Genomic DNA, 24113 nt, shown 5'->3' with positions numbered 1-24113 from the left:
ATTACTCGAAATAGCTGCAAATATAGTAAAACTGCTGTCTATCCTTTTTAACTCCATTCAAACACATTGACAGCGCGGAGCTGTTTGGAACTATTGAGAGCTCCATGAACCACGTGACCGCGCGGCGGCGAGATCAAAGCGTGTCGCAACTCTCTTTTTATATGGCTCTGAGCCATATAAAAAGAGAGTTGCGACACGCTTTGATCTCGCGCTGAAATGAATGGGCTTCAATGGAGGAGCTATTGGTTGTTTGGAACTATTGACCGCTCCATGACACGCTTTACTTCCGCATTCCTCAGTTCCTATGGAAGCCTATGGGAGTGTCGCAACTCTCTTTTTATATGGCTCTGGGTTTTACTATAAAAAACTATAGTTAAACCATGGTTCATTTGTAGTTACTATGGTTTTACTTCACAAAACCATGGTTACTACAAAAAAAAAACATTGTTAATTTTCATAAGGGATTTGAATTTCTGTAGGCGGGATACCACGTGGTGACATCATAGTGTGACGACAGAGGTCGTCATCAAGAAATCCCTAATAAAATTTTGGATCGTTTTTACTTAAGAAAAGGCTCCCCATAACCCATTCCTAGAAAACTAATTTTTAACAGCTATATGTATAAAATAAATCGACTACGCCACCCCAAAATGGGGGGAAAAAAATCACCAAGAAACACAGGTTCAATAACAGCTGAGTCGGGACATGAGACACTGATGAAATACAATAGAAATTTTATTAAACAAAGTAATTTGCCAATGCAAATAACAAAAAATAAGCACAATATGGCAGTTCCACTTCTACTCCAGGGCTGGGGGCCTTGTCTTCCTAATTTCTAAAGAAAACAAAACACAGCAAAACACACGTGCACTCACACTCTACTGCCTCCACATTGTGAACACTGCACACAGAAAGATACCACCACCAGCACAGAAGACGGACTTGTTCCTCACACTACGACTGGTCACCCCTACCTCTGGAGAGAAAGCAAATTACACTTTAAACACAATGTAATGCCAAACACACACACACACACACACACACACAAACACACTATATAACCAAATAATGTCTTAAATCACAAAAATAACGACGAAAAGAAAAACAACAATTAAATAGGCCACCGCTTACAATTACACAACACAAGAAATACAAATCAGTTCAAACTGTTAATCCTTTAAAACACCAAACCTAAAAAATACGGTGTAAACTGTGGAATGTTGATCCCAAATCCTCCGAGAGTATAAGACGAAGTACAGTTTTTCTTGATTGCTTTGACCTGGTTAAAGAAACTAGGATCCACTCAGTTTTCACCATCACTATCTCAGCAGAGCAGAAGACATGTCTTGCAAATGTGTTAACCCTTTCTCACTGGATTGACACATTTACCCCACCCTTTTGCCAAACAGTTAACACAGATGTCATTCAAGCAGTCCAAACTCCATTGTTTTAGCTATGGTGACCAAACCGAAACCATCTATTCCTAACTGTTAGAAACTACCTAGATCAGTATGAAATCACTAAGGTACCTGTTTGACACTCCTTCACACACATCTTCATTTAGCAATCAGTCTGCAGGCCTTATAAAAAAAGGTGCCACATCTGTGTTGTTCTTTGCCAGCACGGATGGAGGAGGTCTAAGGCAGATGAGAGTGAGAGTAAGAGGTAGAGGGGTACGAGAAAGAGGAGGATAATATTCACAGTATTTCAGTTTTTCAGACACGCTTTGAAAAAAATGAATGTCATGGAATCAAGAAAAAATGCATCAAAGCATTTCTTATTCTGGATCCAATTCTTTGCAAAAAGGCAAATTTGACACAGCCTATACAGAAAGACAACAAATGGCACTGGCAATAGGCTACAATGACAAGCAATGGTGCACTGATTCGCATTTTGGTGCACTGAGTTCTGTATTTTGTTGTCCATTGTGTAATGAGTGACTGAAAGAGCTCATATACTTGTTTGCAAGTTGTGTTGTTTGAAGGTTAAATTTGCTTTTGTTGCATATTTTAAATGTTTTGGCGCAGTTAGAGCCTTTTGCAAACAAAATGTGTCATTTTGACCATGAGTGCCACTGTTTAGGCCTGTGTGTTAACTGTGGAGTTTGAGTTGACGGCTGCATCAAAGCAATCAAGAAAAACTGTAATATACAGGAATCGATTGAGTTTGTTTATTGGGAGTCAAACCACCGCCCAGCTGATTCTTCAAGAGTCTAAATGCAGGACGAACTCACAGATTTAAAGTGCCCCTATTATGCCATTTTAAAGGTAGTTAATATTGTTGTAATAGTCTCTTAAAACAGGTTTACATGTATGCAAGTTCAAAAAACACTTTAGTTTTCTCCAAAATTAGATTTATTTTTACCCCGTTTCTAAATGATTCGTAAACGACTCGTTTGAAGCAGTTAGAAGAATCAGTCTCTCTAAACCCCTCCTTTCAGTGAGCCCTCACTGCTGTGATTGGTCAGATGGTGCAGTCCTTTTGGATTGGTCTACCGCTAAAGCGCAAAACGAAACGCCCATTGGCATAACTGAATGACAGCTGCGGAGACCTGTTAATGCATAGAAAAGATAGCCTCGATTTTACCCTATCAATTCGAGCCGGAGTCTGACGATGAAACTGTTGAAGTGGCACATCGACAAGAAACTGTTTTGCAAGCACGACCGGAGCAGGACATTTCTCAGTGGTTGTCATATGTTAACTGTGGACAGTGTTTGCAATTTGCTTTTGTAAGCGAACCGGACACATCTCTACGTTGTGAACTTCAACACTGTACAATCCATAACACTGCGTTAAGCCATCGTTTATCATTATCATTACTTAAACTAATAAGGCAGACAGACAATCAAGCTGCATCAATCACAAGACTTTTTAGACTACATTGCACTCACAGCTGAACAACAGAACTACAGAAACGCAAGTTAGCCGGTTACCAAGACATGTGCGGGGTTGTTACACACCATAACGTACACAAAGACGTATTTTGAACGATCGCTAGAAAATACAATTATTAATCATACTTACAGGTAGGAGTTCAGAGGAGCACGCCGGTCCAAATAAACTGGGCACTGATCCATTTTTTAAAACCAAGCGTTTGGTGAATCTCGCGTTGTAACGTTACTCCCCAAGATTGGAAAAGCAGTCATCAGTAAAATGACGCGAACACAACACAAGATTGGCATTGGACTGCTGAGGTGTTGAAAAAATTAATGTTAACCACTCATTCTTGATAGTTTCATCTTTTGGAAGGGCATATAAAGCAAATTCACTCTCACAGCGCGGGCGTCTTCTTGACATGATGTAATCCACGTGAAAATGGTAGGCCTACTGTTTGTGGGCGGGCAAGTTGTTCGCGAAATTGAATGTGGGCGGACATTACGCAAATGTGTAGCTCGTGACGTGTGGCCGTTACAGAAAAAAGATTCGAATTGCTGACGACTCGTTTAGGCGAATGTGAGCCGACTCTTTTTTTTGTTAGACAAAAACTTTATTTATAGTGCACTATCGGCGTCACAACTTTGCAGATAGTTTATGTTCACATACAGCTACATGACACACTACATGAAATATCATATTTGAAAAGGCATAATAGGGGCACTTTAAAATAAAGCATACACAGTCCGATGGCGGACAAGTTGATGGACAAGTGCGGGTGCAGGTTAGAGACTCGTGTGTGTGCGGGATGCGGGGAAATAAAATTATACACAATTTTGTGGGAGCGGGACTGAAAAATCCGTCCTGCGCAGGTCTCTACTTTGGTCCTCGGCTACAATCGCATAAGGAAAACAAACGCTGTAGTCCAAACAAGCAGTTCATTTTAGTTTTTGAAAATAGATTTTTTTTTTTATACTCAATATCTCCGTTTGGAGTGGACTTTGAGATTTGTAACTTTGTAGATGTTTTTTATGCCCAAACATACACACCACACACTGGCTAAAGTTCAAAAAGTGAAACAGCATACTAGGACCCCTTTAAAACAAGATCAATTATCTTGTAATTTTGCTTATCTAGTAAATGCATCTTAATTTAAGAATTTTCTAGGTATTTTGACTAGAAACAAGACAAAAATACTAAGTAAGATAAGCCTTTTTTTTGCAGTCTGATTTCTTAATTCATTACCATGGTACACTTTGGTGCTTTAGTTAGTTTTTTTGCCCTTCATTTCAGACATAAAGGACACTATATTAAACAGAGCATGTAATACAGATCCCAGATCAGACTCACCAACGACATGCTAATGTACAATATACAAAACTCAATACATGTATGCATGTTATGTACTGATCTCAGAACAGACTTACTGACTTCAGACGGCACCACCCTGACTTTAATGATGGACATCTGTCCGGAAATGTCTGGAGGGTTCTTCACGTCGCAGCTGAACGTCCCGTTGTCCTTAAACTGCATCTGGGTCACACGGATCGACGCATCCTTTTTGTTCATGTCTCCGGCCCATTCCACCCGAGACTTAAACTGCGGCACTGAGCCCGGAAACGACTTCCCACCGGAATAATAGAAGATCTACTCAAGACAAACACATATATATTTAGATTCACTGAAGAGTCATTCTATGTCAACTCTTGATTTTGGTATTTTTTTTGTCCTGGTGAAAGAAATGCATTAATGAAGATGACCAAAATATTAAATGTCATGGATGCATATTTACTGAGAAATGCACTATTTTGTAGAGGAGGGTCAAAATTACCATTTTCACCTGAAATTCAGAGACATCAATCTGACATAAAAGCGTTTTTGGGAAGATTACAGTTTTGGTGCTCAACATATTGTTTCAGAAATGTAAACAATTAAATATGATTAAAAATAATTCAACATAATTTGGTTAACTTTATGGAAAGAAATATGACTGTTTGTAAAAGGAAATTATCCGCATCTCAACAACGATAAAGCTGTAGCAATGAAAATCACCAACATGCTGAAAAACTCTCTAAATTAATGTTATTGCACTTATTTTAAAATAATTTACATACAAATTTTAAAAGTACTTCATTATCTTTTTTGAGCAATTCAATGCATCTCTGAATTAAAGTTATTTCTTAAAGGGGTCTTATTATGCTTTTTTTTTTTTTTTTTTTTGCTTGGTGGTTCAAAAAACACTTTTTTTTTTTCATATCCCTGCTGAAAAAAAACTTCTAAAACCAGCCTAGGTTGGCTGATCCTAGCTGGTTTAAGCAGGAAGTAGCTGGTCTCCCAGCCTGGCCAGCTAAGACAGTGGAAAGTGGCCAAAACCCCTCTAAAACCAGCCAACCAGCCTAGGCTGGTTTCAGCAGGGATAATTTACATTACTACAATGGCTTTCCCCCGAGGCAGGCACAAATGGCTCGATTAGTTCTGGGTTTGATAAAGGTCCGCCTTCTGAAAAACCAAATCTGTTGTGATTGGTTAGCAGTCCCAATGCGTTGCGATTGGCCAACAGCTCAGACGGTGTTTCAGTCCTGCCACGCCCCTTCCCAAAGCAGCAAGTTCCACTTACAACTTGCAAGCTAGATTAAAGTGATTCTTACGTTTTAAATATGGATATTTTTCTTACAAAAACACATCGTTTAGCTAAAGGAGGCTTTTACTGATCCCTGATCCCTTGTGTGGTTCCAAACCTGTACAACTTTCATTCTTTCATTCTTCAGTGGAACACAAAATAATCTTTTGAAGAATGCTGGGAATCAAACAACATTGGACGGCACTGACTTTTGTATAGACCAGACATTCTCCTTTTGTGTTCCACTGAAGAATGAAAGATGATCATGAGCTAAAGACAAACATACATGATGATCACATGCTGACTGAGATCATACATGAACATCAGAGCAGTGGAGATGAAGAAACTCTTACTGAAGTGGGTGTTCCCATGTCTCCCTCTTGAAGGAAAGACCAGGTGACTGATGCTGAACTACTGATCTCCTCTCTAGACTTAAAACTACAGGACAGAGTGGCTGTGGTCCCGTTCTCAACAAACACCTCGGCTGGAGTGAACACGTCTATCGCCGACACGCCAAACACGCCTGAAACACAGATACACCTCAGTCAAACGCCCACACTGGTGTTTCATATGTGCTACAGGAAACCACAGTTCACTTTTGAGTCTTTATTGTTCACGATGACATTATATTCCTCTAAATAACCTGCTTCAGAACATTACATTAATTCATTAAAAGAGCAGTTCTTTAAGCTCAGTCCATGTGCTGTAAATATGAAATCAGCAGATGTAATTTGAGGCATTTGATCTCACGGATGAACAGAAGGCCTCAAACACTCTTATAAATAAAGGTGCCTCACGATGCCATAGAAGAACCTTAAACATCTGAAGAACCTTTCTGTTTCACAAAGGGTTCTTTGGCGAAAGAAGGTTCTTCAGATTATAAAAAGGTAAGAAAGAGATGGTTCTTTAAAGAACCTTTCACTGAATGGTTCTTTGTGGAACCGTAAATGTTTTATTTTCTACGGGATCGCTGTGAAGAACCTTTCAGAGCACCTTTTTTTTAAGAGTGTAGAAAGATGCAGATAAAACTTACCAGCCAAAACAAACACCACAGAGACACCCAATAAAGCATAATTGTCCATCCTTCAGTGATCAGATCTGAACATCCAGCAACAACAGAAATAAGGAAATGAAAGTGAGCTGGAGTCTGTTTATAGACTGCCCTGTCACTCCGCTTCTTCTTGTGAAATGTTGATGTATTGTAGTCTAAGGTCCACACAGTTGACCCAATGAAGGTATCCAAGGGTGGCTCAAGGATACATGTTTTTTTTTTTTTTTTTTTTTTAAATCTTATAATTCTGACTTGTTTTCTTGCAATTGTCAAGTCAATTCTGACTTTTTTTTCTCAGAACTGTGAGAAAAGTACTAGAGCGAGAAATAAAGTCAGAATTGTGACATATGTGACCCTGGACCACAAAACCAGTCTTAAGTCGCTGGAGTATATTTGTAGCAATAGCCAAAAATAAATAGTATGAGTCAAAATTATTGATTTTTCTTTTATGCCAAAAATCATTAGGAAATTAAGTAAAGATCATGTTCCATGAAGATTTTTTGTAAAATTCCTAATGTACATATATCCAAATGTAATTTTTGATTAGTAATATGCATTGTTAAGAACCTAATTTGGACAACTTTAAAGGTGATTTTCTCAGTATTTTGATTTTTTGCATCCTCAGATTCCAGATTTTCAAATAGATGTATCTCAGCCAAATATTGTCCTATCATAACAAACCATACATCAATAGAAAGCTTATTTATTTATTAAGCTTATTTATGTAAACATCTCAGTTTTGTAAAATTTAACCTTATGACTGGTTTTGTGGTCCAGGGTCACATATAAACTTGCAATTGTGAGTAATAAAGGCCAGTTCCGAGGAAAAAAAGAGAATTGCAAGTTTATATCATACAATTGTGAGTTTATATCATGCAATTGCAACTTTATTTCTCAGAATTGGAAGTTTATGTAATGCAATTCTGACTTTTTTTCTCAATAGTTTTGTTATTCTGAGTTATAGAATAGTTATATCTTACAGAATAGTTATTCTGAGTTATAAAGTCACACAGAAAAAAAGTCAAAAATTGTCAGATAACAAGTCGCAATAACTTTTTTATTATTTTTATTTCAGTTTGTTACTTAGTAAAAAAAAAAGTTATTGCGACTCACAATTCTTTTTTTTCTTGCAATTCTGACTTCATTTTCTCAGAATTGCGAGTTTATATCATGCATTTCTGACTTTATAACTCACAGTTGTGCTTTTATATCTCACAATTCTGAGAAAAAGGTTACAATTATGAGATGAAGTCGTAAAATAAGTAACAAACTGAAACAATCAAAAAAGAAAAGAAATTTCAGTGAATGCAAAAAGTTGCAGATAAGAAGAATCAGTTACTATATTAGAGAAAAAGTCACTATTAAAAAGGAATGCTAAAAAATGTGCCATACTGCTTCTTTCTTCTTCATTTGCATACTTAACGTTTATCGCAGTCATTTTTCCAAATTTTGTTTCATCTTTAACCACTAGGAATAAGAATTATATTGTTTGTTTGATGCTGATCATATAATAATGCCATATCATAATGCATTTTCATGTCAAATGTCCTGTTGCAAAAAGAAAAAAAAAAGTTTAAATGCAGATCCATGTGTGAGATGACAATAAAATAAACATAATAAATGTACTAAAACAAACCTTGTAATAGTGCTTAATAATTTTCATATATCAACACTGTTGAGATATGTATTACCTTAACTTATAGTAGTGCTTTATATTATATTATAGTGCTGTGATATATATATATTATCTGACATATACACAATACATTTGTTTAAAGGCCAAGAGTTTTTTCTCCTACACTGAGCCATAAATCTCCACTTCAGCAGCACTTACACACACCACACTTTACATTTGTATTCCTGTCTATATCCTGAAGGATTTACAGCGGGATTTGTTCAGATAATCTCTCTTGTTGTTTTTATGTTTTTTGTTTTGTTTTTGCTTTTAAGCTGCTGATTGTACAGCACTTTGGTCTGCAGGTGCAGTTGTAAAGTGCTTTATAAATAAAGTAAAGTAAGTAAGTAAGTAAGATATAATTAGCTTGATTTTATACAACATTTTATTCCCCCAAAAATGGTAAAAAAAAAAACAAAAAAAAAACAAAAACATTGTTTTCTGCCTGTTCTAAGTTTTTTTCGAAATTATAGAGTGACAAAATGAGACCCAAAATCCCCTCTGTAAAAATATTTGACTCTAATATGTCAAAAAATAAATAAATAAACAAGAATTTTGAAACTGACTTCATCCAGTGTTTAGATTTGTGTACTAGAAATGTATGCAAATTAGTGCGTTTCATTAAATAATGCTCATTTGCATATTTAAACTTAACATTTAAAAGCGTGTAATACAAAAAATGCTTGCAAATCAATCTAATAATTTAAGTAAGGTCATAATTATTAGTTATTTTTCACCTTATTCACCTGCAGTGTCTCGCCTTAAGTATGATATTAAAGATAAAATGTATAATATATAATATATACATTTGATTATGAAAGTGAAAGTTAGAATAATTCTGATTGTGATTTGTTATTCAACACTCATATACCAATTTTACTGATAATAATTTTCCCAAAACAAAATAAAAGTCCGTAAATCTGCAGTTAGTACTTCCGGTGTGTGTCAGGCTAGTCCCATAGCAGCGATCATTACACAGCACCTCACAGTTGTATTTAATGAATTAATCTTATAAATCGTCGAATATGGCCACATTTTTCGGTGAGGTTTTATCGGTGTATTCTCGAGCTGTTGAAGAGGATGAGTATGATGACATGACCCATGAAAACGAGGAAGATGAACAGATCCGACGCGAAATAGAGGAGAAGAGGTGAAACATTGATCATGTTTATATCTAATATAATAACCTGTGTCTGTCTCTAACATTTGAGCTAAAGTCGTATTTCATCCGTTTAGACTGAATAAACGCAGAGTACTTTCGGTTTCAGTTCAGCCGCGTGTTTCTGATGCTGAGTAACGTTATTTATCACTGAATGGTAGTCTGTTGAGCTCTATTTACTCTCATATCATACATATAAAGGTGAATATAGGTTGGAAATAACGCTATAAAGTTGGATATAGTGTATATAAGTTGAGGATTATGTATGTACAGGGCTGCCAATTTTTGACTTCAGCTTGGAGTGAGAATTCCCACAGCCGTCCCTGTAGGGGGGTCCGGGGGCATGCTCCCCCGTAAGAAAATTTTGTACATTTTACAGTTAAATTCATCTATCTGGTGCACTTTGAGAGTTCACAATTAAGAGCGCCAATACAGTTTCAGTGTGCAAACTAAACAAAGAAAAAAGCTGGTCAATTGACTTGATCTTGAGGTTTAAAGGGGACTCAATCCTCTTTTTAGTGTGATATGGTGTCTCAGGCTCCGTCCACACGAAGCCGGTGCGTTCCCTATCCGATCATTTTTTTTCCTCGTTCTAAAAAAAAATTCCGTAAACACGAAACCACTGAAAACGGTGTAGTATATATGCCAGACCAGTGTGGGGTGCTGTAATTCTGCCATAGAGATACGCTATACACGGAGAAGAAGACTTTGAGCATGCGCATAACCTTGCGCGCTGTATATGAACTAAGAAGAAGAAGACGAAGATGCGAACATTATCACTTGTTGCTCATAACAGTTGCATAGAAGCAAATAGATTTTGCTGTAATAAAGCTATAGGATTAGTAGTCCGCCAATATTGTTGTTGCTGTTACGTGTGACGCAGCCGACACGTGATGTGATGACATCATCGTTTCAAAAAATATACGGATTGGCTGTACACACGAAACCGCGAGGGTGTCGTTTTCAGATTTATCCACTTTGGGACCCGGTTTCAAAAAATAGCGGATTCAGGCTCCGTCCACACGAAGCCGGTGCGTTCCCTATCCGATCATTTTTTTTCCTCGTTCTAAAAAAAAATTCCGTAAACACGAAACCACTGAAAACGGTGTAGTATATATGCCAGACCAGTGTGGGGTGCTGTAATTCTGCCATAGAGATACGCTATACACGGAGAAGAAGACTTTGAGCATGCGCATAACCTTGCGCGCTGTATATGAACTAAGAAGAAGAAGACGAAGATGCGAACATTATCACTTGTTGCTCATAACAGTTGCATAGAAGCAAATAGATTTTGCTGTAATAAAGCTATAGGATTAGTAGTCCGCCAATATTGTTGTTGCTGTTACGTGTGACGCAGCCGACACGTGATGTGATGACATCATCGTTTCAAAAAATATACGGATTGGCTGTACACACGAAACCGCGAGGGTGTCGTTTTCAGATTTATCCACTTTGGGACCCGGTTTCAAAAAATAGCGGATTCAGTCTCCTAAAACGCCGGATCCGTGTGGATGAAACGCCAATACGATAAAAAATGTATACGTATACAGCGAAACCCGTCTCCGTGTGGACAGGCCCTCAGTCTAAATTACTCTCACACTGGTATATTTAGAAACCAAACAATTTAGAATTAAAAAAGAATTGGAAAGAACAACAACAATAATAATTTTATATTAACAACAGTAATATTGAAAACAATTCTGTAAAGTAAATAAAAACAAGTATTTCACCGATATGTTATTTTACCTTTTTCTACAGTTTTCTACATTTTTTGGTGATTTGAGAAAATTTACCAGCCATAAAACTGGCCATGAAACTGTTTTTGCAGAGGCTGCTACTACTAAACATTTTTAATAATAATAAAAAAAATAATAATAATACATTGAAAATTAGAACTAAACACTGCATTTTAATCTTGATACAAGCAAAGATGCTACACACATTCGCATGAGCAGTCTGTGATACTGTTTTTATCATAAAATGATGTAAAGTAACTGTTGCAGTGCTGCAAAACTGTTAACTTTTTACCACAACAAGAAAAGCAATTTACAATGAAAGAATTGCAAGATTTAGTCATTATACTTATATATATATATTTATTTATTTATTTTTATTTATTTTTTTGACACGAAAAATTCAAATATTTTGCTGTTGATATATTAGTCTGCTGTTGTGAGAAATTAAATTTTTCTCATTTTCGAAAAAGAATCCTTCATTCATGAGATTTATTACTCTCAAAACTTTTGAAATTTCTGAACGGATGATAATTAGCCTTGGAGTGCGCAATAGCCCTTCCTTGATAATCACTAAAACGTGTCGCTTCAGTTAATCGCAAAAGTCCTTTTATTATCAATGAACCGCTTATTTACAGTGAGAGGACTGGCAAGTGCAATCTGGCGTTTAGAGGTGAGTGAATTCAGAACGCAATGGCCAATCACAGGCGTTCTAGATCAACATATATGTCTGTGATTGGCTACATTGCTCAGCGCTACAAAAACACGTTGTCTTTTGGCGATTTCCAGAGCACAAACACAAATACGCACTGGAGCTTTTGCCAAATCTGTTTAGCCAATATCTTATTAATCCAGTTTTAACTGAGGGTGCTTTTGACAGCGTGAGAAAATGGATGTGTGGCGTGAGAGCGTGTGAAAAGTGTCAATTGCGTGAGTCTCACGCTGAATGCGTGAGAGTTGGCAGCCCTGGTATGTATATATACACTGCCGCTTAAAAGTTTTGGATCTGTAAGATTTTTAACGCTTTTTAAAGACTTTTCTGCTCATCAGGGCTGTGTCTATTTGATTAAAACACAGAAAAACAACTGTAATATTGTGAAATGTTAATGCTATTTAAAATAGCGGTTTTCTATTTTAATATACTTTAAAATATAATTTATTCCTGTGAACAAAGATGGATTTTCAGCATCATTACTGCGGTCTTCAGTGTCACATGATCCTTCAGAAATCATTCTAATATACTGATTTATTATTAATGTTGCAAACACTAATATTTTTTTGAACCTGTGATACTTTTTTCAAGATTTTTTGATCAATATAATGTTAAAAAGAACAGCATTTAAAAATAAAATAACATTTTTAAAATAAATAAACTTCTGTAAAAATGAACACCTTGTTCAAAGTTTGGGGTCAGTCATTTTTTTTCTTTTCTTTTTTCCTCTTTGAAAGAAATTAATACTTTTATTCAGCAAGGATGTGTTAAATTAATAAAAAGTGATAGTGAAGACTTATATTCTTAGAAAAGATTTATATTTTGAATAGATGCTGTTCTTTCAAACTTTTTATTCGTCAAAGAATCCTAAAAATAGATAAGTTTGAAAAAGACAGACTGTAGGTTGGTTTGAGAAAGTCTAGCTTTAAAGTTTAAAGCAGCTGAAAAGCTTAAAGTTTTGAACTTAATATAGATAGATTAGATGATTAGCATGTTGCTAACATGATTAGAATGTAGTTCTTACATTTTTGTAGCATGTTTGGTATGTTTCTCACATGATTAGCACGTTACTAGCATGTTATTAGCCGTTTTCTAGCAGGATTAGCAAGTTGGTAGAATGTTGTTAGCATGTTGCTAGCATAATTAACATGTTACTTGCATTATTAGCATGTCATTAGCAAGTTGCTAGCATGTTTTTAGCAGGATTAGCAAGTTGCTAAAATGTTTCTAGCATGATTAACAAGTTGCTAGCATGTTGCTAGCATGTTTCTAACATAATTAACACGTTACTTGCATTATTAGCATGTCATTACCAAGTTGCTAAAATGTTTCTAGCATGATTATCAAGTTGCTAGCACATTTCTAACATGTTTCTATCATTAGTAAGTTACTAGCATGTTTCCAACATGATTAGCAAGTTGCTAACATGTTTCTAGCAGGAGTAGCAAGTTGTTAGCATGTTTTTAACATGATTAGCAAGTTTCTAGCATTTTTATGGCACAATTAGCAAAATGTTAGCATGTTTTTAACATGATTAACAAGTTACTAGCATGACTGTAGTTGCTAGGCTAGGCTAGATAGTTAAATAGATGATAAATATTAGAATTGAAGTTTGATTGGATTATAAATATAGTTGACAGAAGGTAAGTTTGATTAAGTCTCAAGGGATTGTGGGAATTTTGTCAGTTGGAGTTTGAATTTTGTCAGTTGGAGTTTGAATTTTGTCAGTTGGAGTTTGAATTTTGTCAGTTGGAGTTTGAATTTTGTCAGTTGGAGTTTGAATTTTGACAGTTGGAGTTTGAATTTTGTCAGTTGGAGTTTGAATTTTGTCAGTTGGAGTTTGAATTTTGACAGTTGGAGTTTGAATTTTGACAGTTGGAGTTTGAATAGTGTTGATCATTTGAACATTCCCTCAATGTAAGTCTATGGGATTTTGATGATTTTTAAACTTCAATTTGATAAACTATAAGTGAGATCAATCTGAAGAGCTGGGTTAAGTTTGGTGCTTCTAGTGTGAAGATGTTTTTTCTGTATTTTTGATCAAATATATGGAACTTCGATGAGCATAAGAGACTTTTTAAAGAAACATTAAAAATCGTACTGATCCCGAAGTTTAATGAGTGCTCATCTGTTGTTTCAGGTGTGTTGAGGTTCATTGGCTCTCACAGACGGAGGGTGGATGTGTGTCGTGTTCAGATCTGATCATCGCTGTGGGTCCAAACGCCACCGGTGAGTCCCGCTCCAGACGCTGATGATCTCCACGTAATAATCCTGGGTTTGAGCTCAGCTCTGGTGTTTTTCAGGTTTCATCTCGGCGTATGTGCTGAGCTCCGGCGGATGGACGGCGGTGGGATGGGTCTCGCTGTGGAACGAGCAGAGCCACGGATCGGAGCGGCCGGACACGGCCCCGGGCCCCGGAGAGCCCTCCTGCATCCTCTACCAGCAGAAACACACTCCATCCGTGAGGAACACTGTTCATTTATTCATGACCAAACATATCTGTTGGTGATGAGACAACACTGACCTCAGGAAACACTAACTCTGACTATATCAATCAGTTTCACTGACGAATAAAGACAAAAATGTAGTTAAAAAAAAAAAAAACTCTATATATCCAGCAAAAAAAGAGATCAAATTAGGGGTGCTCCGATTGACAGATCTACGAAATGATAAATCTCTTGGATTCAATCTGTTTATCAGCTTGTTTTCTTTCAATTAGCACAGGTTTTGTATTTGATTTCTGGAGCTGATCGATCACAGGCCTCATTGATCCAAGCTCGTGCACTGCAGTTTTTGAGCAAAAATAGCATTATTTGTGAACCATTTTGGCTCAAAAATCGAGGGGAATGAGCTCAGATCAACACAATTTGTTATCAGTCAGCTCCAAAAAGAAACACAAAACCTGTGTTGATTAAAAGAAAACAAGCTGACAAAAAGATCAAATCCAAGATTTGGTGATAATATAGCATGATGAGAGTTTTACAAGAATTTTAGAAAAGGCCAATCAGTTTGGATCAGGAACACCACACGTGTAAAATGGGAAACAAAAAGTTGTTAAAAAACAGGATTTCTCTCCATATAGTGGATTTCTATGGTGTCATAGCTGCATTTTAACTTCCAAAATGCAGTTAAAATGCAGCTTCAAAGGACTCTAAACGATCCCAGCCGAGGAAGAAGTGCCTTATCTAGCGAAACGATCAGTTATTGTCTAAAATAATTACAATTTATACACTTTTTAACCTCAGATGCTCTTCTTGTGTAGCTCGATGTCAACTCTGTGTATTTCGGTTCAAGACAGTTAGGGTATGTCCAAAAACTCCAATCTCATTTTCTCCCTCAACTTCAAAATCGTCCTCCATCGCTGCAGAAGTACCGACCCAGTGTTTACAAAGTGAACGTGCAAAGAAGATCAGATGCCCTTTACAAAAAAAGCTAAAACAGCGATGTAGAACAATTTTGAAGTTAAAAATATGATGGGAGTTTTTGGACATACCCTAACTGTCTTGAACCGGAGTACACAGAGCTAGACAAGACCAGCATTTGAGGGTTAAAACGTGTATAAATATTAATTTATTTACGAAAATGGCAGATTGTACGGCTAGATAAGACTCTTCTTCCTCGGCTGGGATCGTTTAGAGTCCTTTGAAGCTGCATTTGAACTACATTTTGGAAGTTCAAACTCAGGGCACCATAGAAGTCCACTATATGGAGAGAAATCTGTAGATAATCTGTAAAATGAAAGTCCTGCCCGGATCAAAACCAGAAGCTGTGTGTTTTGTAGTGTTTGATGTGTTGTGTGTTGTGTTCAGGTGCTGATATGCCAGTGCTGCTGTTATGTGGCTGAAGATCAGCTGTTCCAGTGGACAGAGAAGGTGAAGCACAGACAGAGAGAGAGAGTTTAGACGTGTGAGGGTGAACTCGTGTGTCATGCGTGTGCTGTTGATCCGCAGGTGTTCAGCTGTGTTCAGACGAGAGATCTGACGGTGACCGTTCTCTCTGACTGCAGCGCAACTGAATATAAAACACCAGACTACCTGAGTGGAAGCAGCCTGCCCTTCCTGCGCTCTCTGAAGACCAGCAAACACACGGGTCCCGTCTCATCTCCAGCGTTGGAGCAGCCCAACATCAGCACTGGACTGGCAGCAGCAGGTACATCACTGACTCCTGACGCATCACATCCACACTCACTCCTCCTTTAACTCTACAAACTACAAACTCAGCCCAGATCCTCAGACTGATCTCACTCCAGATGATCTCTCTTTCCTAACCGATCCCACTTACGGTTTTCCTAAAACTACTGATTAAAACTGGGGGAAATTATCTATCTAGCAACATGCTAATCATGCTAGAAACATACTAGCGACATGTTAATCATACTAACAACATGTTAGCAACATGCTAACCATGCTAGAAACATACTAGCAACTTGTTAATCATGTTAAAAACATGCTAATAACATGCTAGTCATGTTAGAAACATGCTAGCAAAATACTAATCATGTTAGAAACATGTTAACATGCTAGTAACATGTTACTCATGCTAACAACGTGTTAGCAACATGCTAACATGTTAGAAACATACTAGCAACTTGTTAATCATGTTAAAAACATGCTAATAACATGCTAGTCATGTTAGAAACATGCTAGCAAAATGCTAATCATGTTAGAAACATGTTAACATGCTAGCAACATGTTACTCATGCTAACAACGTGTTAGCAACATGCTAACATGTTAGAAACATACTAGCAACTTGCTAATCATGTTAAAAACATACTAACAACATGATAATCATGCTAGAAACATGCTAGCGACATGTTAATCATGCTAAAAATGTGTTAGCAACATGCTAACCATGCTAGAAACATACTAGCAACTTGCTAATCATGTTAAAAACATGTTAATAACATGCTAGTTATGTTAGAAACATACTAGCAACTTGCTAATCATGTTACAAACATACTAACAACTTGTTAATCATGTTAGAAACATGCTAGCAACTTGTTAATCATGCTAGAAACATGCTAGCAACATGCTTATCATGTTAGGAACATGTTAGCAACTTGTTTATCATGTTAGCAATATGCTAGTAACTTGCTAATCATGCTAAAAACATGTTAATCATGTTAAAAACATGTTAGCAATTTGTTAATCATGTTAGAAACATGCTAGCAACTTGCTAATCATGCTAACAACATGCTAGTAACTTGCTATCCATCTATCAACTTTAAACTTTTAAAACTACTTTAAACTATTTCAGACTGAAAACAGTCAAACTTCAAACTTTTTAAACTTATTAAACTTTTCAAACATTCTGGTCCGGCTTTCTCAAGCCAACTTATAGTTTGTCTTGACACAGTTCTATCTAGTTTAGCTCATGTGTTCTGACTAGCTGTGAATTGTGTGTGGTTCAGTGTAATCGTGAGTGTTGTTGTGTGCAGTGCTCAGTCATTGTCAGGTGGAGCGGATCGCAGCGGTTCTCTATCAGTGCTACAGCGATGTCCATCTGCCGGATTCCCTCAGCATGCAGACCTACAGAGCGGCTGTGAGCGGAGTGCTGAAGGTGAGTGAGTGACAGAGGATTCTCTGAGTTCCACTGCTCCACGTCTCACAGGACTCAGTCTCTGTCTCTCCATTGCAGCTGGATCAGAATCCCAGTCCAGACGTGCTGCAGAAGATCACACGAGTCAGCGAGCTCCAGAGTAACCTCTACACCTGAACTAACCACTCCACACCGCTCTGCATTTACATTAAACATGTCTTGTTTTATGTTGATGTGAAGGGCATGTCTTTATTAGTCTAAGTGAACTGTGTTTGTGAGTTTGGACACACGGTGGCGCCACAACCATCAGTTACGAGAAACACTGAGACTGAGATATTCTTGGCTATTTTAGATTAACATTTAAATCATTGAACAGTAGTCAACATTTAAAGTGGATCAAAAAAGTTAATCTAGAACAGCTACTGTTTTGGTCTTACGACAACTTTGATGAACGGTCTTAATTCATAACTTATGACTTATGAAATATTATTATAATTCTTAAAACTAAATTAGCATTTCATATTAAAGACAGCAAATATTATAATTGAACAAAAGCAGTGAAATCTCAGTGAAAATAAAGTTAGATACTTTATCATTTCTTATTTGGTAATTTATCATAGAAGCATTTTATTATCATTTAAAAACAAAGCAATTTTTGGTAACAATAGTGAACTACTTTAGTAAACATTAACTAAGAATGAACAATACTTCTATATCATTTCTAAATCAATAGTTATTGTTAATTTCAACAGTTTCTAATGCATCATTTACCCAATGTTCTATTAAAAAGTGTTGGGTTGTAGTTTAGAAAATTTTATATTTTAATAAAAGCAGTTAAACAACACAAAAGCCATTTAATTAAAATGGTTTAATTAGTAAAATTCTTATTTTATTATTTATTATAGGGATTTTTTCAACAAAAGCAGTGAAAGCTCAATGAAAGTGATTAAAATATTGCTCATTTGCATCATTCAAAACTTTTCCTGGTTTGCTAATCCAGGGACGCTTCATAATGCAAGAATGAATCAGACGGCGTTTAATCCGATGATCCTTCAGCCCGAGGCCTCGTCTTCTCCTTCATCTGGTGAATGAGTGTGTGTTTCAGATGAATATTCAGCGCGATGTTTCACGATGACGGTGAGAGTGTGAAGACGTTCAGTGGGAGTGGTGAGAATCTCACAGTGTGTCCGTGTCAAAGATCTCAGCTCTTCCCACGTCCTGCCGAGCTGATTATCAAGTGTCCTCCGACACAAACTCTCATATACGCTCACATATACTCACACAAACACAGCTATACAGATTGAGTGTGAGTGAGTTTGTGTAAGGACCTGCACTGACACAATGCAATCTCTAGCTCCTTACCCTAAACCTTACCTTTACCCAATTACAACCTGATCTCTAAAACCAAGTCTTGACCCTCAAACAGGCCTCATATTATGGTGTAGTGATTATGTGCTGCAATCAAACTTGTAGAAAATTAGTGTAGTGCTGTATGCTGTTTCAAGGCTGGCATCATCGGCGGTCCTCTGAGGGGTTGGCATCATCTCTTCTTGGGTTTTCTGAATCCAGACTGAATCTTGTGTAAATCCTAGTTACCACGGGATGGAAATCCCGTGGCAAAGACAGAGAAACAGAGAAATAATTAGCGTAGCTGCTGTTCCAACTTCCGACCAAACAAAAATGATGGTTTAGCCCAAGCTGAAGAATATTAATGTGCATTTGATCAGATGTAACTGAAATTACAACGTTATGAGATACATAATGTGAATGCTTGGCTAAAGAGATGAGTCTTTAATCTAGATTTAAACATAGAAAGTGTGTCTGAACCCCGAACGTTATCAGGAAGGCTATTCCAGAGTTTGGGAGCCAAATGAGAAAAGGCTCTCCCTCCTTTAGTGGACTTTGCTATCCTAGGTACTACTAAAAGTCCAGAGTTTTGCTCCTTAGGGAGCGTGAGGGATTGTAGCGTAGTAGGAGACTAGTTAGGGAGCGTGAGGGATTGTAGTGTAGTAGGAGACTAGTTAGGGAGCGTGAGGGATTGTAGCGTAGTAGGAGACTAGTTAGGGAGCGTGAGGGATTGTAGTGTAGTAGGAGACTAGTTAGGGAGCGTGAGGGATTGTAGCGTAGTAGGAGACTAGTTAGGGAGCGTGAGGGATTGTAGCGTAGTAGGAGACTAGTTAGGTATGCAGGAGCTAAACCATTAAGGGCCTTATAGGTCAGAAGTAGTATTTTGTAAGTGATACGGAACCTAATAGGTAGCCAGTGCAGAGACTGTAAAATTGGGGAAATATGATCATATTTTCTTGATCTGGTAAGGACTCTAGGAGATGCATTTTGGACACCTGTAGCTTATTTATTGAAGAAGCAGGACAACCACCTAGTAGTGCATTACAATAGTCCAGTCTAGACGTCATGAATGCATGAACTAACTTTTCTGCATCAGAAACAGGCAACATGTGCCGTAGCTTGGAAATGTTTCTAAGATGGAAGAATGCTGTTTTTGTAACATGAGAAATATGATTTTCAAAAGACAGGTTGCTGTCTAATATAACACCCAGATTTTTAACTGTAGAGAAAATAACAGTACATCTGTCTAGTTGCAAATTGCAGTTTAAGAGATTCTGTGTACTGTTTTTTGGTCCAATAAGTAATATCTCAGTCTTATCTGAATTTAACAGTAGAAAATTATTGGTCATCCAGTCTTTCACATTTTTAACACACTCTGTTAACTTTGCTAAGTTCGAAGTTTCATCTGGTCTTGTTGAAATATATAGTTGAGTATCATCAGCATAACAATGGAAACTAATCCCATATTTCCTAATAATATTACCGAGGGGTAACATGTAAATTGAAAATAGCAGAGGACCTAGGACAGATCCTTGTGGCACTCCATACTTTACTGGTGATAACTGCGATGACTCTCCATTTAAATACACAAAGTGATAGCGATCGGACAGGTATGATCTGAACCATCCTAAAGCCTGCCCTTGAATACCTGTATAGTTTTGTAATCGATCTATGAGTATGTCATGATCTATAGTGTCGAACATAGCACTAAGATCAAGTAAAACTAGCAATGAGACGCAGCCTTGATCTGACGCAAATATTATACTTTTATTAAAAACAAAGAAGCAAACCCTGCCCAGATTAAAAAGTAACACAAAAATAACATAACGCATTACCTTCCATAAAAAGTAACTAAGTAACGTAATTAGTTTCTTTTTTAGGAAGTAACTCAATATTGTAACGCATTACTTTCCATAAAAAGTAACTCAGTAACGCAATTAGTTACTTTTTTAGGGAGTAACTCAATATTGTAACGCATTACTTTCCATAAAAAGTAACTCAGTAACGCAATTAGTTACTTTTTTAGGGAGTAACTCAATATTGTAACCCATTACTTTCCATAAAAAGTAACTCAGTAACGCAATTAGTTACTTTTTTAGGGAGTAACTCAACATTGTAACGCATTACTTTCCATAAAAAGTAACTCAGTAACGCAATTAGTTACTTTTTTAGGAAGTAACTCAACATTGTAACGCATTACTTTCCATAAAAAGTAACTCAGTAACGCAAATAGTTACTTTTTAGGAAGTAACTCAACATTGTAACGCATTACTTTCCATAAAAAGTAACTCAGTAACGCAATTAGTTACTTTTTTAGGGAGTAACTCAATATTGTAACGCATTACTTTCCATAAAAAGTAACTCAGTAACGCAATTAGTTACTTTTTTAGGGAGTAACTCAATATTGTAACGCATTACTTTCCATAAAAAGTAACTCAGTAACGCAATTAGTTACTTTTTTAGGGAGTAACTCAACATTGTAACGCATTACTTTCCATAAAAAGTAACTCAGTAACGCAATTAGTTACTTTTTTAGGAAGTAACTCAACATTGTAACGCATTACTTTCCATAAAAAGTAACTCAGTAACGCAAATAGTTACTTTTTTAGGAAGTAACTCAACATTGTAACGCATTACTTTCCATAAAAAGTAACTCAGTAACGCAATTAGTCACTTTTTTAGGGAGTAACTCAACATTGTAACGCATTACTTTCCATAAAAAGTAACTCAGTAACGCAATTAGTTACTTTTTTAGGAAGTAACTCAACATTGTAACGCATTACTTTCCATAAAAAGTAACTCAGTAACGCAAATAGTTACTTTTTTAGGAAGTAACTCAACATTGTAACGCATTACTTTCCATAAAAAGTAACTCAGTAACGCAATTAGTTACTTTTTTAGGAAGTAACTCAACATTGTAACGCATTACTTTCCATAAAAAGTAACTCAGTAACGCAATTAGTTACTTTTTTAGGGAGTAACTCAACATTGTAACGCATTACTTTCCATAAAAAGTAACTCAGTAACGCAATTAGTTACTTTTTTAGGGAGTAACTCAATATTGTAACGCATTACTTTCCATAAAAAGTAACTCAGTAACGCAATTAGTTACTTTTTTAGGGAGTAACTCAATATTGTAACGCATTACTTTCCATAAAAAGTAACTAAGTAACGTAATTAGTTACTTTTTTAGGAAGTAACTCAATATTGTAACGCATTACTTTCCATAAAAAGTAACTCAGTAACGCAATTAGTTACTTTTTTAGGGAGTAACTCAACATTGTAACGCATTACTTTCCATAAAAAGTAACTCAGTAACGCAATTAGTTACTTTTTTAGGAAGTAACTCAACATTGTAACGCATTACTTTCCATAAAAAGTAACTCAGTAACGCAATTAGTTACTTTTTTAGGAAGTAACTCAACATTGTAACGCATTACTTTCCATAAAAAGTAACTCAGTAACGCAATTAGTTACTTTTTTAGGAAGTAACTCAACATTGTAACGCATTACTTTCCATAAAAAGTAACTCAGTAACGCAATTAGTTACTTTTTTAGGAAGTAACTCAACATTGTAACGCATTACTTTCCATAAAAAGTAACTCAGTAACGCAATTAGTTACTTTTTTAGGAAGTAACTCAACATTGTAACGCATTACTTTCCATAAAAAGTAACTCAGTAACGCAATTAGTTACTTTTTTAGGGAGTAACTCAACATTGTAACGCATTACTTTCCATAAAAAGTAACTCAGTAACGTAATTAGTTACTTTTTTAGGAAGTAACTCAACATTGTAACGCATTACTTTCCATAAAAAGTAACTAAGTAAGGTAATTAGTTTCTTTTTTAGGAAGTAACTCAACATTGTAACGCATTACTTTCCATAAAAAGTAACTCAGTAACGCAATTAGTTACTTTTTTAGGAAGTAACTCAACATTGTAACGCATTACTTTCCATAAAAAGTAACTCAGTAACGCAATTAGTTACTTTTTTAGGAAGTAACTCAACATTGTAACGCATTACTTTCCATAAAAAGTAACTCAGTAACGCAATTAGTTACTTTTTTAGGAAGTAACTCAACATTGTAACGCATTACTTTCCATAAAAAGTAACTCAGTAACGCAATTAGTTACTTTTTTAGGAAGTAACTCAACATTGTAACGCATTACTTTCCATAAAAAGTAACTCAGTAACGCAATTAGTTACTTTTTTAGGAAGTAACTCAACATTGTAACGCATTACTTTCCATAAAAAGTAACTCAGTAACGCAATTAGTTACTTTTTTAGGAAGTAACTCAACATTGTAACGCATTACTTTCCATAAAAAGTAACTCAGTAACGCAATTAGTTACTTTTTTAGGGAGTAACTCAACATTGTAACGCATTACTTTCCATAAAAAGTAACTCAGTAACGCAATTAGTTACTTTTTTAGGGAGTAACTCAACATTGTAACGCATTACTTTCCATAAAAAGTAACTCAGTAACGCAATTAGTTACTTTTTTAGGAAGTAACTCAACATTGTAACGCATTACTTTCCATAAAAAGTAACTCAGTAACGCAATTAGTTACTTTTTTAGGAAGTAACTCAACATTGTAACGCATTACTTTCCATAAAAAGTAACTCAGTAACGCAATTAGTTACTTTTTTAGGGAGTAACTCAATAATGTAACGCATTACTTTTAAAAGTAACTTTCCCCAAAATTGATCTTACATTATAACTCTAGCAAAAGTTTTCACCAAACACAGATAAATAAGGCCACAGATTTGTACATTTTGTCCCGGGTTGCCAGGTTTTTACAACAAATATTACCCAACTGCTACTTAAAACTAGCCCAAAAACTACGGACTTGGCAACACTGCTTTTGGGGTACAGCAGCTTGTCCCTTAAAAGGACATCTTTGTAAGTTTTTACCCCTAATAAGTACATATTAGTACCTTCCCTGCTGACAATAACAGCTAAAACCAGCCTGGTTGGCTGGTTTTAGCTGGTCAAGCAGGCTGGTTTTAGAGGGGTTTTGGACACTTTTTTTCAAATTAAAAAGTAACACAAAAGTAACATAACAGATTATTTTCCATAAAAAGTAACTTAGTAATGTAATTAGTTACTTTTTTAGGGATTAACTCAATATTGTAATGCATTACTTTTAAAAGTAACTTTCCCCAACACTGCTCAGCACATACTCGCTCTCATCTACTCACACACACACACACACACACACACACTGGTTTACACATGTTTTATGGGGACATTCCATAGGCGTAATGGTTTTTATACTGTACAAACCGTACTTTCTATGGCCCTACACCTACCCTACACCTAAACCTAGCCCTCACAGGAGATTGAGCACACTTTTACTTCCTCAAAAAAACTCATTGTGCATGATTTATAAGCCTGTTTC

The 24113-nt window shown here is 36.2% G+C and overlaps 2 protein-coding genes across 2 annotated transcripts; one reads left to right on the top strand and one right to left on the bottom strand.

Annotated features, from left to right (window-relative positions):
* Positions 1-793: 793 nt before the first annotated feature.
* LOC141299803 (myelin protein zero-like protein 1) lies at positions 794-6576 on the bottom strand. Its single transcript, XM_073830174.1, has 4 exons — positions 6528-6576; positions 5848-6017; positions 4302-4521; positions 794-976 (listed from the first exon to the last, which is right to left on the bottom strand). The coding sequence occupies exons 1-4, from the start codon at positions 6574-6576 to the stop codon at positions 879-881; spliced, it is 537 nt and encodes a 178-aa protein (XP_073686275.1). The 3' UTR covers positions 794-878.
* A 2593-nt stretch (positions 6577-9169) lies between these two features.
* Positions 9170-17590, top strand: psmg1 (proteasome (prosome, macropain) assembly chaperone 1). Its single transcript, XM_073829990.1, has 7 exons — positions 9170-9370; positions 13965-14053; positions 14128-14285; positions 15634-15696; positions 15775-15973; positions 17263-17384; positions 17463-17590. Exons 1-7 carry the CDS (start codon positions 9246-9248, stop codon positions 17538-17540), a joined length of 834 nt encoding a protein of 277 aa, XP_073686091.1. The 5' UTR covers positions 9170-9245; the 3' UTR covers positions 17541-17590.
* The last annotated feature ends 6523 nt before the right edge of the window (positions 17591-24113 follow it).

Source organism: Garra rufa, chromosome 23 (genome assembly GCF_049309525.1).
Source record: "Garra rufa chromosome 23, GarRuf1.0, whole genome shotgun sequence".
NCBI classification, from domain to species: Eukaryota; Metazoa; Chordata; class Actinopteri; order Cypriniformes; family Cyprinidae; genus Garra; species Garra rufa.
Note: the sequence above shows the minus strand (reverse complement) of the source record. Positions and strands in the feature narration are given on the sequence as shown.